Genomic DNA, 16,197 nt, shown 5'->3' with positions numbered 1-16,197 from the left:
CCCCCCCCCGCTTTTTATACTATCTCAAAGGTACAGTTAAGCTCATGCAAAATAGATTAGGTATTCATTTGGATTTCTTGTCATGGCATAGATTGCTAGCTGATCACCAAATTCTTTTGTCATCTCTGGGCACACAGACTACATTTCCCAGCTTTATCTTAGGAGGTATTTTTTATTGGGTAGTAAGAGAAGACCTTACAGTCCTAGGAGATGTATTTAAGCTGAGATCTGAACAACATAAAGGAGCCAGCCAAAAGATGATCTGGAGGCGGAACATTCCAGGAAGAGGAAAGAGCTAGCACAAAGCCCACAACATAGAAATAGACTTGGTGTGTTTGAGGCCCAGAACAAAAGCCAGGGAGGCTAGAGTGAAAGGAACAACAGGAGGAGTAGTATAACATGGGGCTAAATCTCATGAAGCCTTGTAGGCCAGAGTTAGGGATTTGGCTTTCATTCTGTGTCAGATACTGTATCCATTCCTATTCTCTAATGTCTGTTTTATAAAGATCATTGTAAATACTGTTTCAAGACTGGCTTATAGAGTGGTAAGGGTAAAAGGAAGGAGTCCAGTGACTCCAATAACTTCAGGGTGTTGTGAAATACGTGTGCTGTGGTAGATATGAGCAGTGATGTAAAGAAAGGAGTCAAGGAAGATTTGTAGGATTTTCACTTAATAGATTTATGGGTATTTGCCATTTTTCTGAAATAGGAAAGACTGGAGGTAAGTATGTTTTGAAGAAAATGTTTAGGAGTTGCTGCTTTGTACATGGAGCCCTGGAGGCGCAGTGGTTAAGAGCTACACCTTGTAACCAAAAGGTCAGCAGTTCAAATCCACCAGCTGCTCCTTGGAAACCCTATTGGGCAGTTCTACTCTGTCCTGTAGGGTCGTTATGAACATAAAACTTGAGATCACTATTAGATATTAAAGGGAAGATTTCAAGTTCCTTGTAACTTAGAGAAGATGTCTTGGCAAGGGATATGAATTTGAATTTGGGAGTCACCAGATTATTTGTTGTTGTTAGTTGCTATTGAGTCGATTCCGACTCATGGCGACCCCATATGTGCAGAGTTATTTGCTACATAGGGTTTTCAAGGCTGTTCAAAGTATTTTTTATGTAATTTCAGAGGTTATAGTTTAGTCTTAGTGAGAAAATGTCAGTTTACAAAATTTATTCTTTTCATTTAATAGGAAATTTGCTGAATTGCTTGCTGTAATCTACTTGACATCTTGTCTCCTGCTGCTTCCTTATATAAATCTCCATTTCAGCCAAACTGGCATTTCTATCCCCAGAATATGCCTTGGATCATGTTATTGCCTGAAGCATAAAGTTATCAGAAGCGTTCTTAGTCATGCTGGAAGCCTTTGGGAAAGTTTAAAAATCTCTTTGTCTTATATATAATATTAGTGAGCCAGTTGTAGTCATTGAAAAGATTCTGTTTTGTGAAGCCTGATGTATTATGACTTAAATATAAAAATTAAAGCAGCAAAAATAGATTTTTCTTTACATATTATGGGGGGTAACATTATTTCTTTAATTTCTGATCTGAATCTTGCTATCGACGTTAAGAGATTTCAGAACTACCAGAGATCTTTGTGAGGAAAGCCACTGTAATGACTTTTCTGAATGTTCCTGGGCCTGAAATACGATGTGCTCTGCTCCACTTAGGAGCTGAGATGGGACACCAGGCCCTTAGTGTCAGTTGAATCAGTATGTGATGTCCAGGAGGTCCACAGCAGTATAAAACCCACTGAATTGGGTTTCCCAAAATAAATGTATGCGTCTTTTTTAATTGAATGCATCTGCTTTGTGATGACCAGGCCTTTGCTCATTTTAACTTTCACCTTAAGAGTCCTATATTTAACCAAATCATGCTGATAATCTGTTTTCCTTAAGTTTGTTTTATTCATCTTATCTTTTCTTTTTAAAAGTGTATTATCTCTCCTCCTCTTTTAGCTTTATACGCTTTTTAAAATCATCGTGTAATTTTTATTTTAAAAAAACAACATTTTACTCTGTTCAGCTCATCGTAATCTGTACCAATATGTCATCTCTGTTGGAAGAGAACTTTGAGCATTCTCTGCAGTGTGAGGACTCAGGATGGTCCCAGCGCTCGGATTCAGTCAGCTTTCTCCATTCCCACTCTTACCTGTAAATGCAGTAAAGATTATTACCCGTTCCTTGCCAAAACAAGTTATTTTTTTTTAACTTATGCCTTTATGCTTTTACTTCTCCTCCTGAATATTGCCTACTGTATTTTTATGCAAATAATGCGTGCCTTCTACATTTGTTTGCCAACCGTGCCCTCTCCCCGCAAGATACTTTCATAAACGCTGCTGTAAAAAAAAAAATTAGCATAAGTGCTCTTATGAAAATACCTCACTGGGGGGAGGGCATGGTTGGGAAACAAATGTAGAAGCCACGTGTTACTTGCGTAAAAATGTTGCTTCTTAGTGAATTGTTTCTCAGTTTTCCAGATGAGCTCAAAATTTACCTTCAAGTTTGACTCTTACTCCAAAACAGAATTTATTACTCTCTGAGCTATATTTTCGTGGCACTTCTATTCATTTCTCTGTATTGGTACTCATTATGTGAGGTATTTAATGCTTTCTGTTTTTGTATCTCTTGTAATTACTCAAGGTAAGGAGTCGTTCCCATTCTTCTTTGAAGTCTAATATGCTTTGTGGCCTGTAGTAGTTTCAAAAATTAATATTAGTTCAATTGAATTTTTAGTGAAAGGGTAATGACAGTTTTTACAAAAAGAAAGAATTAGTATCATATTAAGTGATTCTATATACACTTGCAATTCTTGATGTTTGGATGATACAAAGAACCAGGAAAACATGGTTCTGTATATCTTTGAGAAAATTTCTTATGTGATGATTTTTTTTGATCCTGGTTTCAGAGTTGAGAGAAAAGAGAATGTGCCGTATTTCCTTAGCATGTGTCCTGTCATTACACTAATTTAAGCCACTTTTAGGATATTGTCTGCAGTTTGAATAGTTGGATTTGTGTGTCCATTTCTTATGCCCAATAACTTTTATTTTTCTTTTTGACTGGTTAGATGTAATTTGGAGAATGTATCACATTTGTTTTGTTTCTGTTTGTCTTTCAAAATGATTGTGAATATAGAATTCTTACAATAATGAAGGAATAGGATCAGAAAATGTTTGCTAAAAGTAGCTATAATTTAGCCAACCCATTACTGTTGAGTAGATTCTGACTTATGGTGACTCCATGTGTTACAGAACGTAGAACTGCTCCATAGGGTTTTCTTGGCTGTAATCTTTATGGAAGCAGTTCTGTAGTACAGCTGTGTGGGCTTGAACCTCTAATCTTTAGTTTAGAAGCCAATCACAGACTGCTGTGCCACCCAGGGACTAGAATAGGCAAATATATAGAGACCAAAGTTAATTAGTGGTTACTAGGGGGTAGGGATGTATTTCATTGTTTAGGAAGCGTTGAGTTTCTATTTATGGTGATAGAAATTTGCAACAGATACTGGTGATGGTTGCACAACATGATTAACGTAATTGATGTCACTAAATTATACAAGTGAAAAACATTAAATTGGCATTTGTTGTGTTATATATATTTTTACAACAGTAAGAAAAGGGGGGTTACTCTAATCAGTCTTGTTTATATTTTGCACATCTTGTATGTTTTAGCCAAGCTAGTCTTTATGGGAAGCGTAGAAGTCAGAAAGAGGAAGAAGAGCAAGAAGATCTTACCAAGGACATGGAAGACCCAACACCTGTACCCAACATAGAGGAGGTGGTACTTCCCAAAAATGGTTTGTATTCTTCCAGTTATACATGTCTTATATTGTTAGACATGATTTAATCATTCTCAGCAATGCCATGGGATGGTTCAGTTTTGTGTTCTGGGTCCACAGTTCTCAGCTTTCGAGTATGAATAGATTTCTACCTTTTAAGGTTAACTTTTAAGAAACTCCCCCATTCCCAGTCTTTTGGTGCATTTTTGTTATTTGTTATTGTAAAAACCCAATGTGACTGAAAGGTTTCCTAAATTTAGTAACACTTTAAAATTAATGTATTGTTTTTTAAATCCTAGCAAAATCAATATACTTGTGAAAAAGGAGCATACATATCTGTGTACAGTTCCACTTATTAAATCTCTGTCATTGTTTTATGTGATTGTAAATTTGAAGACCTCTGGTAATGAGTTTTGTCAGTTAAGTGTGACAAATCTGAATTACTGGTGATGCAACTTCTGGGCTAACTTCTACTCATGGTAGTGAGGCTCAAAGTATACTTTAAATATTCATTAAAATTTTTTTGTTGGTCCTTAAAAATGTTTGTGCCCTCAGTGAGCCAGTGATTAAATTTTTTAAAAATAAGCTCTAACGCACTCTAAAGGGAAAAGAAATATGACAGGCATCTCATTTATCCCCTGTCCCCTGTTCTAGGGTAACTCAGACATAAGAGACTACGAATATCACATGGTGAAGTACGGTGCTTATATTAATCATCCATCTTTACAATGCAGAATTTCACTTTTAAAATTTGTAGCCTACTGTTCTACCCCCCAGTTTGGTGAGTGGTGCCTGGGGTCTTAGTAGATTTTGAGCTGCCATCCAAGGTAAAACAAATGATCTCTTTTCAACTGGAGCAGCAGAAGAAGCAGATCCAGGAATCAGAGAAGGAACTGGATTGCAGGTCTAGATGCGTATATGAACTGGTGCCTGGCTACCATGACTCAATGTTTTGATCAAGGATTCAATAAATGAATTCTGATCAAAAGAGGGAAGGAAAAGTGGAACAGAATTCCGAGTTCTTATGGAATCCAGACTTACTGGACCCATTGAGACTGGTGGAACTCCCCCGTCCCTTTTGCTGTGAGAAAATATTTAAACCTTGAGTTGAAAGTATTCCCTCAAGTCATCTTTAAACTAGACAACAGCTTAGCTAAATTAGTAAAAAATGTTCACCTTTAGCATTGTGCTCCTTTAATGAATTATTTATATGAGATCAAATTGACAGTAGTAACTCTAAAGCGTAGACGAGAAGTTTCGGGGCTAGTAAATCTAAGTCGGTTGTGGTGAAACAGTATGGGTGGAGAGAGTGACAGTGCTGACACAAAGTGAGGAGTGTGTGCAGTGTCATTGAGATGCACAGGTAGAGATGGCTGGATGGGTGTATATCCCGCTGTATGTATTCTCACGAAAAATTTAAAAAATTCTGTAGTCTAGAAACTAAGTCATTAGAGTTTATAATGGTTTTTTTTTTTTTTTTTTAAGTCTGCTAAAATGAATTAGGAAAAATTCGAACTTCATCTGGTTATTAGCAGTGAAATTATGGTTTTTTCAAAACATAGTCTAAGATTTAGATTGCTGTGTAGACTAAGCATATGACTGAAATCCATACGGAATTTTAAAGAACCCTGTATAGCCAAAACAATATTAAAAAATAAAAACAAAGTTGGAGGATTCATACTTGTCAGTTTTAAAACTTACCACAAAGCCACCGTAATCAAAATAGTGTGGTACTTTCAAAAGGGTAGACATACATACCAGTGGACTATAGAACAGAGAGTCCAGAAATAAATTCTCTCATAGATAGGTGATTTTCGACAAGGTGCCAAGTCCATTTAATGAGGAAAGAACAGTTTCTCTTCCACAAATGGTACTGGGAAATCTGGATATCTGCATGCAAAAGAAAGAAGTTGGACTCTGAAACTTACACCATATACAAAAATTAAAGTGGGTGAAAGACATAAATCTAAGAGCTAAAACTAAGACCTCTTAGAAGAAAACATAGAGGAAAGCTTTATGACCTTGGATGTGGCAACGGATTCTTAGATATGACACCAAAAGCATATGGCAGTGTGCTTCTGTGCCTTACACACAGGCATGGGATAATGGAGCATTGAGAACACGCATGCGCATGCGCATGTCCATGTAATTGCAAAATTAGCTGAATAAATACATACATAGGTGGAAAAACTTAGGCACACGTGGACTAGATTTCACTAGATACAGCAAGATAGCTCTCCAGAATTGCTGCATCTGTTAACACTCCTGTACCTATTTCTCCACATCCTCCTTAACACTTGGTATTATTCCTATCAAATGAATGTACGCAGATTGACAGTAAAAAGAAAAAAAAATTAAGCGAAGTTGAGCCTTATTTTCATTTTCCCCATTCTTTGATTTGCTTGTTTTTATTCTTTGCTTGTCTATTGTGGGGTTTTTGTTTTTGTTTTTTTACTTTTTCTGGTTTATTTATAAGGTTTTATTAATCTTGTTTGAATTATAGAGATTACGGATGTTTTCTCGTAGCCTGTGTTTCGCCTGGTTGAGTAGCAATCTGTAATTTGGTATCAGGCACAGTGGTGGTTCAGTGGTAGAATTCTTGCCTTCCATGCGGGAGACCTGGGTGCAGTTTTTGGCCAGTGCACCTTAGCACTGCCACCGTCCATCTGCCGATGGAGGCTTGCATGTCGCTATGGTGCTGAACGGATTTCAGCAGGGCTACCAGATTAAGACAGACTGTGAAGAAATACCTGACTATCTACTTCTGAAAAATCAGCCAACAAAAACCCTGTGGATCACAACGTTCTGATCCCATTGTGCATGGGGTTGCCGTGAGATGGGGGCCTACTCTGTAACAACTAACAATAATGACAGTTTTGATATAATAAAATTTATCATTTTTCCTCCACTATTTGTACTCTTTTGATCTCTTACAATGTCACAGATACTCAAATTTTTTTCTATTAACTTTATCCTGACATCTGGATCTTTTAATCCATTTAGCTTTTATTTTTTTGTATGATGTAAAGACAGGTTTGATATCATAGTTCTCCATATAAATTTTAGAAACAATTTAATGAATTTCAGAAACTATCTTGCTGGGATATGATCAAAATTGCACTGAATTCATAGATTAGTTTTCGGGATAACTGCATCATTTATTATGTTAACTTTTTCCCTTCATAAACGTCGTTATTTTTCTCCATATATAGCTATTTGAGTATTTTCTGCTGTATTGATTCCTAGATAAATTTATAGATGCCTAGAGAAACTTATTCCTAGATAAATCATTTGTTATTTTTGCTGTCTTTTTCTTCCAATTAAAAAAAGTTATTATTTGCATCGGTCCAAAGAGGATGTTACCATTTTATATGCCCACCAACATAGTATGAGAGCCCCTAGTTGCTCCATATTCTTTCCAAAATTTTGTACTGTCAGTCTCTTTAATTTTGGCCATTTTAGTGAGCATGAGTGATAACTGTTGTTTGGTTGTAATTTGTATTTCCTTACTGACTAAACACATTTTTCTTGTGCTTATTGGCTATTCATATGTCTGTCGTGAAGTGTATGTTGCAGTGTTTTGCTCATTTTTTACTTGGATTGTTTGTCTTTTTATTTTTAGTTAAAGAGTCTTACATAATTATGAGCATTTTGTAAGATATATGTATTGTGACTATTTTCTTCCAGTCTGTGTATTGCCTTTTCATTTTCTTAACATAGTCCTTTTTGGGAGTGGAAAGTCTTAATTTTGATTAAATGCAATCAGTCTTCTATCATCAGTGCTGCTTATGTCCTACCAGATTTTTGCCTACACTAGGCTTATAAACATGTTTTTCTGTTTTCTTCTAGAAGGTTTATACATTTGTTTTTACATTAGGTCTGTGATCCCACTTGAAATTTTTTTAGTATGTTTTTAGATACAGGTATGCATGTTTATTTTGTTCACATTAATATTTAGTTTTTTTTGCATACCGTTTCCTGAAAAGGCTTTGCTTTCCTCATCTAATTATCTTGATGCCTTTGTTTAAAATCGTTGTGTGGGTCTATTTCTAGACTCTTTTCTGTTTTACTAATCTGTGTATATCCTTGTGACAATACTGCAGTGCCTTGATTACTGTATAGCTTTTTTAGTGAGTATTGAAATTAGGTAGTGAAAGTCCTCCTACTTCGTTCAAGATTGCTTTGGCTATTCTAAGTCCTTAGCTTTTTAATGTAAATTTAGAACTAGATTTTCTTTACACAGGAAAAGCGTACTGTGATTTTTATTGGAATGGTATTATTTCTAAACATGAATTTGAGGGAAGAATTGACTTTTTAAAAAAAATTTTTTATTGTACTTTAGATGAAAGTTTAAGAGCAAACTAGCTTCTCGTCAAACAGTTAATACACATATTGTTTCGTGACATTGGTTGCCAACCCCAAGACATGTCGACACTCTCCCCTTCTTGACCTTTGGTTCCCCATTACCACCTTTTCTGTCTCCTCCTGCCTTCTTGTCCTTGCTCCTGGGCCGGTGTGCCCGTTTAGTCTTGTTTTGTTTTATGGGCCTGTCTAATCTTTGACTGAAGGGTGAACCTCAGGAGTGAACAACTGCCTTTTTATTGGCATCTTACATTGGACAGGACTTCCATTTCTATGTTTAGTTGCAGTTTAGATAGCAGGCATTCTTGTGAAAAGGTTCTCTCTTATACATTTAAAGTTTATCTATTGAGAATGATACTTATTTTAATGTTTTGTAGATAGTCTTTATTGAGTTAAGGTAGCCTTATCCATACTTAGGGTGTTTTGTTTGCTTCAAATTGCAAATAAACTGTTACATTTATTAAATCTGAAATAATTTTTAAGTTTTTCTCTTTAAATCCATATATTTGGTCAATAGCATCAGTAGGCATTATATTCTTTTTGATATGCTCTAAATATTGATAGGTTAATATTTTATTTTGCAATCTTAACATCTCTGTTCATAAGTGCATTTGGCCTGTAACTTTTTTTTGTACACTACTTGCCTGATTTGTTATCCAAGGAATACTAGCCTCATAAATGTAATCAGTGTGTTTCCTTCATTTTCTCTTTTCTTAAAAGAATTATATAATACGAGAATGTTGTGTTCCTGCAGTAAAGTCTAAATAAAACAGTCTGCTTCTTGAATGAGAAAATACGATGCCAGTAGTTCTGAAAAATTGAATTAGAATGAGTGAATTTTTGATAAATATGGAACACTTGTTCTGAAGAGATAGAAAATCTGAGTCTATATACATAAATTTATAAACCTAATATTTATGACTTCTGTAAATATGTGTATGAAGTCTAGAGCAAACAAAAAGGTGGAAGATTTTCCAACTTCATGTTGAGGTTAGTGTCACCCTGATACCAAAGCCATTATACAATAGAAGTGTACTTAACCTGTAGAATAACTACAGATTTTTATCAAAACTAAATTTAGTGTATGATGAATAAAGACATTACAACTTTAACAAACTTAAAGATAGTTCAGCTTTCGGAAATCAGTTTACATGGTTGTTAATTAATTGATGTAATACCAAAATAAATTTGTATCAATTGATTCCAGTAATGATTTTTGAAAAATATATTGATACCGAATAAACAAGAATAAAATAAAACTTCCTTAACATTGAAAAGGATATTTAATAGAAATCTAAGTTGTGAAAACATTGAAGTAAGAAAGAAGACAAGAATTTCTACATCTAGCACAATTGTGAATTTTTTTCTATTCTATATCCTCTTGTACTTACTAGAATTATTCTAAAAATGGATTATGATGTGAAATTGAAATAAGGTAGAAATACTTAGTAGTAAGAATAAAAAATGTAACTCTTTGCAGACCATGTCATTGTGTTTTCAACTATTAAAACCTAAAAAAAATCTATAGCTGTCTCTTAAGTCAGTGAGGAAATGTAATGGGAAATAAATCAGATTCATAGTGGGAGGTAAAACTATAGAATTCCTTGGGGTAGAATTAGGAAGTGTAATGACAGTGAATAATATAAAATGTTCTGAGTAACATAAAAGAACACCTAAGTAAATTCTTCCAGAATGACAGTATTAAAGGGTGGCTGGCAGTACTTGCTTGCTCAGTAAATCAGTATAATTTAATTAAATAATTCTAATAGAATTACTGGAATTTGACAAACATACTTTTAAGTTGATATGGAAGATAAAATTCACAAAAATAATCAAAATATTGTTTTAAAATGAAAAACCTATTAAGGTGGTGGTAGTCCTAACAAGTAGTTCTAACAAGTAACTACATAAACTCTAAAGTTATAATAATAACATTAGTGTAGTTTTGGCACAATAGTAACTGAGTCAATATGGAATAGAAAAACCAGTTAAGAAATAGACCCATGATACTCACTTTGGCAGCACATGTACTCAGATATGCTACAGAGAAGATTAGCAAGGATGGCACACAAATTCCTGAGGGCTTCCAAGTGTTTTGTACGTGTAGAAACGGTTGAATTGGTGTATGTTTTGCTGTGTGTATTCTCAATAACAATAACAAAATTAAAAAAATAGACCCATGTTTGTTTATGAATTTTATTTAAGGTAAATTTAACATTGCAGATTAGGGGGAAAAATTGAACTGGTCCATAAATACTTTTGGTAAAATTTAGTTCTCCTCTCTATCAAATTTAAGAATTTTAAACTTCAGGTGGATTAAAGTGCTAAATATAAAAAACAAAACCATACAGGTAAACTTTCAAGTATTACCACACTTTAAACAAGTGTTAGACTGGGAGAAAATTTTGAACAACAAAGGATTAGAATCCTGAGTATGTATAAAAAAATTATTAAACCCATAGAGTAAAGGGCAGAGTATTATGTATCAGCAGTTCATTGACTGTACAGAGCCAATAAGTGTGAAAAGATGCTAAGGCTCACTTAACCCAGGAAATGGAAATCATTAAAATATTGTTTTCATCCATCAGATTTTCAAAACTTAGAAAATTGATACTCTCAGTTACTATTGTTGAAAATGTAAATTGATGAAGCTGCTTAACACAATTGGGCTGTATCTATTAAATATTAAAATGTAGATATTCAGTAGCAATTTTAATTTTCATAATGCATCTTAAAAAATAATTACATGTATGCACAAAGATAAATGTTAAAGAATATCGATTACAGAATAGTGAAAAGTTCAAAATCAACTTAATTTTCCTTCAACATAGGACTAGTTAACTTATGGTCCACCTGTGGACCTATTATAAATGAAAGAGATGTAATATAACTAAAATTCCTTACAAGGAAAGACCACAAAAGCGCACTGTTAACATGAGGAAGGAATAAGCACAGCATGGATAACATTTATATGAGGTTTTAAAACCCTGAGTTTATGTTTTGAAGTCTAAGCAGATGCATGAAAGGTATCTGTTCTCCTTCAATTTTTAATATATGAATTAATGAATGACATAGAAGTGGAAATCAAGAAATGCATAAACTATTAATAAATGCTTTTGGAGAGGGGTTAAGAGGTTCTTCTCACATTTTGCTTTGAATATTTCTATTTTTTTATGATGAAATATATATTGCTCCTTGTGTAATATATTACAAAATTTTATCTGTCAATTGTTGATGTTTTGAAACTGAGCTTGTGGTTTTTATGTGAAGGTGAATACTGAATGACTTTGGAGTTGCAATGAGATGCATGTGTTTTTTAGTCATGTCCTGTGATTCTTTGTTTTTTTTCTTTCAGTAAACCCAAAGAAAGATAGTGAAAATACACCTGTGAAAGGAGGAACTGTCGCAGATCTAGGTAAAAACCAAAAAACCTACATATCGTTCTGTGTTCTTTTCTCTCTCAACTGTTTCAACCTCCCTGATATTCCTTTCTATACTCAGAAATATTGCTTTTAGTTCCTGTGATTATTAGAACAGAACATTGAGTATGGCTAGCTTTAACACAGTGTTCCCCTGTTATGTGTAAGATTTTCACTGGCCAGTTTTTTTTTTCAGAAGTAGATCACCAGGTCCTTCTTCCTACTCTGTCCTAGCCTGGAAGCTCTGCTGAAATCTGTCCACCATAGGTGACCCTGCTGGTATTTGCAATACAGGTAGCATAGCTTCCAGCATCACAGCAACCTGCAAGCCACCACAGTATGACAAACTGACAGATGAGTGGTGACTGTACTCATGGACCTCCCTGGATGGAATACACAGGAATCAAATTGACTATATCTGTGGAAAGTGATGATGGAGAAGCTCAATATCATCAGTCAGAACGAGGCCAGGGGATGCTGCAGAACAGACCATCAATTGCTCATATGCAGGTTCAAGTTGAAGCTGAAGAAAATTAAAACAAGTTCAGAAGAGCAAAGTACAACCTTGAGTACATCCCACCTGAATTTAGAGACCATGTCATGAATATATTGGACACGTGGAACAGTAATGACCAAAAACGAGATGAGTTGTGGGATGATATCAAGGACATCATACATAAAGGCAAAATGTCATTAAAAACACAGGAAAGAAATGACCATAATGGATGTCAGAAGAGACTCTGAAACTTGTGCTTGAATGTAGGATAGCTAAAGCAAAAGGAAGAAATGATGATGTCAAAAACCTGAACAGAAGATTTCAAAGGGCAGCTCGAGAAGACAAAGTATTAAAATGAAATGTGCAAAGTTAGAAAACCATAAGGGAAGAACAGGCTCAGCATTTTCTCAAGCTGACAGAACTGAAAAAACTCAAGCTTCAAGTTGCAATAGTGAAGGATTCTGTGGGCAAAACGTGGAATGATTCAGGAGGCATCAAACGAAGATGGAAGGAATACACAGAGTAACTGTACCAGAAAGAATTGGTCAAAGTTCAGCCATTTCAGAAAGTAGCGTATGATCAGGAAATGATGGTACTGAAGGAAAAAGTCCATGTTGCACTGAAGGCATTGGCGAAAAACAAGGCTTCAGGAATTGATGGAATACCAGTTCTTGAGATGTTTCAACAAACGGATGCAATGTCGGAAGCACTCACTCATCTGTGCTAAGAAATTTGGAAGACAGCTACCTGGCCAACCCACTGGAAGAGATCCATATACTTACCCCTTCCAAAGGTGGTCCAGCGGAATATGGAAATTAACGAACATCATCATTAATATCGTGCACAAGTAAAATTTTGCTGAAGATAATTAAAAAACCGGTTGTAGCAATACAGCAACAGGGGTCTGCCAGAATTTCAAGCCAGATTCAGAAGAGGCTCTGGAACAAAGGATATCATTGCGGATGTCAGATGGATCTTCGCTGAAAGCAGAGAATACCAGAAAAATGTTTATCTATGTTTTATTGACTGCAAAGATTTGTACACAAAAAGAAACAATCTTTGATGGTTATGAAGGAAGGAGAGGTGGGGATGGAAAAACAAGGATGTAATCTTGAAGGAAGCAGACTGCCACATATTTCTCCACAGAGTGGCTGGTGGATTCAAAGGGCCGACTTTTTGGTTAACAGCCGAACACTTAACCATTGTGCCACCAGGGATCCTTTAGTTTTCTCAAGTAAGGTATAATTCTTGGGTGAATCCAGGAGAGTAGAAAAAGGAGTATAGTCACTCATTACAGTTAAGAAAGGAGAGTTAGTTCTAAACATCTCTGCTACTGAAAGTTATAGATGGGGTAATAATCTAGATTACTTTTTTCCGTTTGTCAAAATCAAAGAGAACGTAGTATTTTCAGAATTCACTAAATTTTTTACTTTAAAGAATTTTAGACCTGGAAGAGATTTTTGAGGTTTCCTTATGTAGAAGATAAGACCTTGATGTCTCTATCTCCTATTTAAGTGAGTTCTTTATTTTGAATAAGCTGTAGTGATTCTTTATGACAGGTATGAGTGGGTGTTTGAGAGTTTTTGTCCTTCAGTTCACTAAACTACATCTTGTATTGTTTGCCTTATGACCTGTCATCGAGCATGTATTTTTTATCACGTCCGAGGTAGAAGCAGAAAATTGTCTTGTTGACAGTTCATATAAAAGGGATGTAAGTTCTACTAAAATTAATGGAAGAGATGCTTCTAAAACATTTTTGTTTTGCTTTTAATCTTATTAATTGCATATAGCTCTGGAGTAACTTAACAATTTATATTAACAAATTTATAATGTCTAGTCTGTAGCTGGTAGTTACCCACTGAATCAAAGGCCAAGAAAGCAAAAACTAAGTAACAATTTGTTAAAGAGAATGGTCATTTCTACCTTTTAGTATGTATGTATCTTGAAAAGGTATCAATCTGTAACATTAAGGAAGTAGATGGTTGTTCTTTTAAAAGTGAGATAATCATTTTAGAATATGTTCACAGTAGACTTTATCAGAGGAGTCAAACTGAAATCAAGTTCAGGAAAGGCTATGGATCGTAAGAATTTGTAGTGCCGGTTATGTATTTCCCTTTTTGTTTGTTAATAGCTTGAAGTTCAAATAAGGAGTGTTATAGCTAAAGACATTAGAGGTCAGAGCTAGAAAGTTAAGAGTCTGTGTAATTTGAAACCATTGCCCTGACCTTTCATCCTGGAACCAAGAGCCTTCCAAAGTATCGTTTAGGAATCTGACTTTTTGCATTAACTATAACCTGAACCATGCCAAGGCAACAATGAGTCATCAATGGGGAATTGTTGTTCTCAGAGTTGTTGGTTGTTTTAACTGTTCCATATTGTACCCTATCTGCCATGTAGCTAAATCTGCCCATTTGCTTCTTTCATTCTTGAGATATCTGCAAGGTCAAGATCCAGGGGCTGTAGTGGGAGTAGGGCAAGTGTATTTGTCCACATCTGGATGGAGGATGAGAACATGTACTGAGTATTACCATTTAGGGGCCAATAAAAAGGATATATACCAAGACTACCTCAGGGACAAAAATTTAGTTGTATATTTTATCCAGAGAGACAACATTAAGTTGTATTGTCACCATCCAGTGGTATGTGGTTACCATATGGTTTACGAAGATGCAAACCACTTTTTGGCAACCTTACTTGGATTTCTTTCTGTTAATCACTTTCTAGGAAAAAATAGTCCCTATGCAGAACTGGATGACTTGTGTTCATAGTGCTAAACTTTACCACACCCTGACTGTCCTATTCCTTTTAGCAGGTGTTTGTCTCTAACTTACAAATCAATCATCCCTATGTTGCTCAAGCACCTGCCAGGCATCAGTCTACATGTGTTTGCACTTCACCATTAAAACATTTCTTTTTACCACTTTTTTTCCTTTTTACTCATGAAGAAACACATCTCGAGCGGTTCAGTAACGTTTTCAAGCATACCGGTGTTACATGGCAGAGCCCTGGTTCAGATCTAGGTCCAATTTCAGCACCCATGCTTTGTACCATTGCAGTTAGCTGTTGTGGTATGCACATTTCTCTCTGCCTTTATGCATGCTCACAGTTCTATGAAGATGCCAAGCCCATCCCCACCTGTGGGCTTCTTCCTTTCCTTGGAATGCTTGCCTCATCTTTCTCATCTCATGTTTTATCTTAAATGTTATTTATTTAGGGAGACTTCCCTGGTCACATGCTCTGCAAAAGCCACCTACCCAAGTCCCTCTCTAATATATTACTTTGTTTTCATTCTCTCTACAGCATTTTTCAAGATCTGATATCTTTTTGTTTATTTATTTTCTGTTCTGTCCCCTGCCACTTGTAATAGAATGTAAACTCCATAAGGGCAGGGACCTTTTCTTGTTTATCATTATATCCTTAGCATCTGGAAAATGGCTAGCACATAGTAGACACTTTATAAAATTTAGTTGACTTATCAAATGCTAGTCCTTTATTGCCTGTTAAAATAAGACTCATCTTTTTTTTTTTTTTTAACTTTTTTTTTTATTGTACTTAGGTGAAAGTTTACAGAACAAATAGTTTCTTGTTAAAAACAGTACACATACTGTTTTATGACATTGGTTAACAACCCCATGGCATGTCAACACTCTCCCTTCTTGACCTTGGGTTCCCTATTACCAGCTTTCCTGTCGCTTGCTGCCTTCTAGTCCTTGTCCCTGGGCTGTTGTGCCCCATTAATCACATTTTGTTTAATGGGCCAGTCTAATCTTTGGCTGAAGGATGAACGTCGGGAGTGACTTCATTACTGAGTTATAAGGGTGTCTGGGGACCATACTCTTCAGCATTTCTCCAGTCTCTGTCAGGACAGTAAGTCTGGTCTTTTTGTGAGTTAGAATTTTGTTCTGCATTTTTCTCCAGCTCTGTCTAGGACCCTCTGTTGTGATCCCTGTCAGAGCAGTCAGTACTGGTAGCCGGGCACCATCTAGTTGTACTGGACTCAGTCTGGTGGAGGCTGTGGTAGTTGTGGTCCGTTAGTCCTTTGGACTAATCTTTCCCTTGTGTCTTGTTTTCTTCATTCTCCCTTGCTCCTGAAGGGGTGAGACCAGTGGAGTATCTTAGATGGCTGCTCACAGGCTTTTAAGATCC

At 35.6% G+C, this 16,197-nt stretch overlaps 1 protein-coding gene across 6 annotated transcripts in view; it reads left to right on the top strand.

Moving 5' to 3' along the window:
• The window catches only part of SMARCC1 (SWI/SNF related, matrix associated, actin dependent regulator of chromatin subfamily c member 1), a 168,542-nt gene that overhangs the window by 68,382 nt on the left and 83,963 nt on the right, over positions 1–16,197 (top strand). For all 6 annotated transcript variants that reach the window (XM_023726484.1, XM_004368479.1, XM_023726487.1 and 3 more), the window contains 2 exons: positions 3,668–3,792; positions 11,492–11,551. In XM_023726484.1, the coding sequence (XP_023582252.1) occupies positions 3,668–3,792; positions 11,492–11,551 (185 nt within the window). The remainder of the gene's footprint in view (positions 1–3,667; positions 3,793–11,491; positions 11,552–16,197) is intronic.

Source organism: Trichechus manatus, unplaced genomic scaffold (assembly GCF_000243295.1).
Source record: "Trichechus manatus latirostris isolate Lorelei unplaced genomic scaffold, TriManLat1.0 scaffold00001, whole genome shotgun sequence".
NCBI lineage: Eukaryota > Metazoa > Chordata > Mammalia > Sirenia > Trichechidae > Trichechus > Trichechus manatus.
This window is presented reverse-complemented; position numbering and strand designations above follow the sequence as displayed.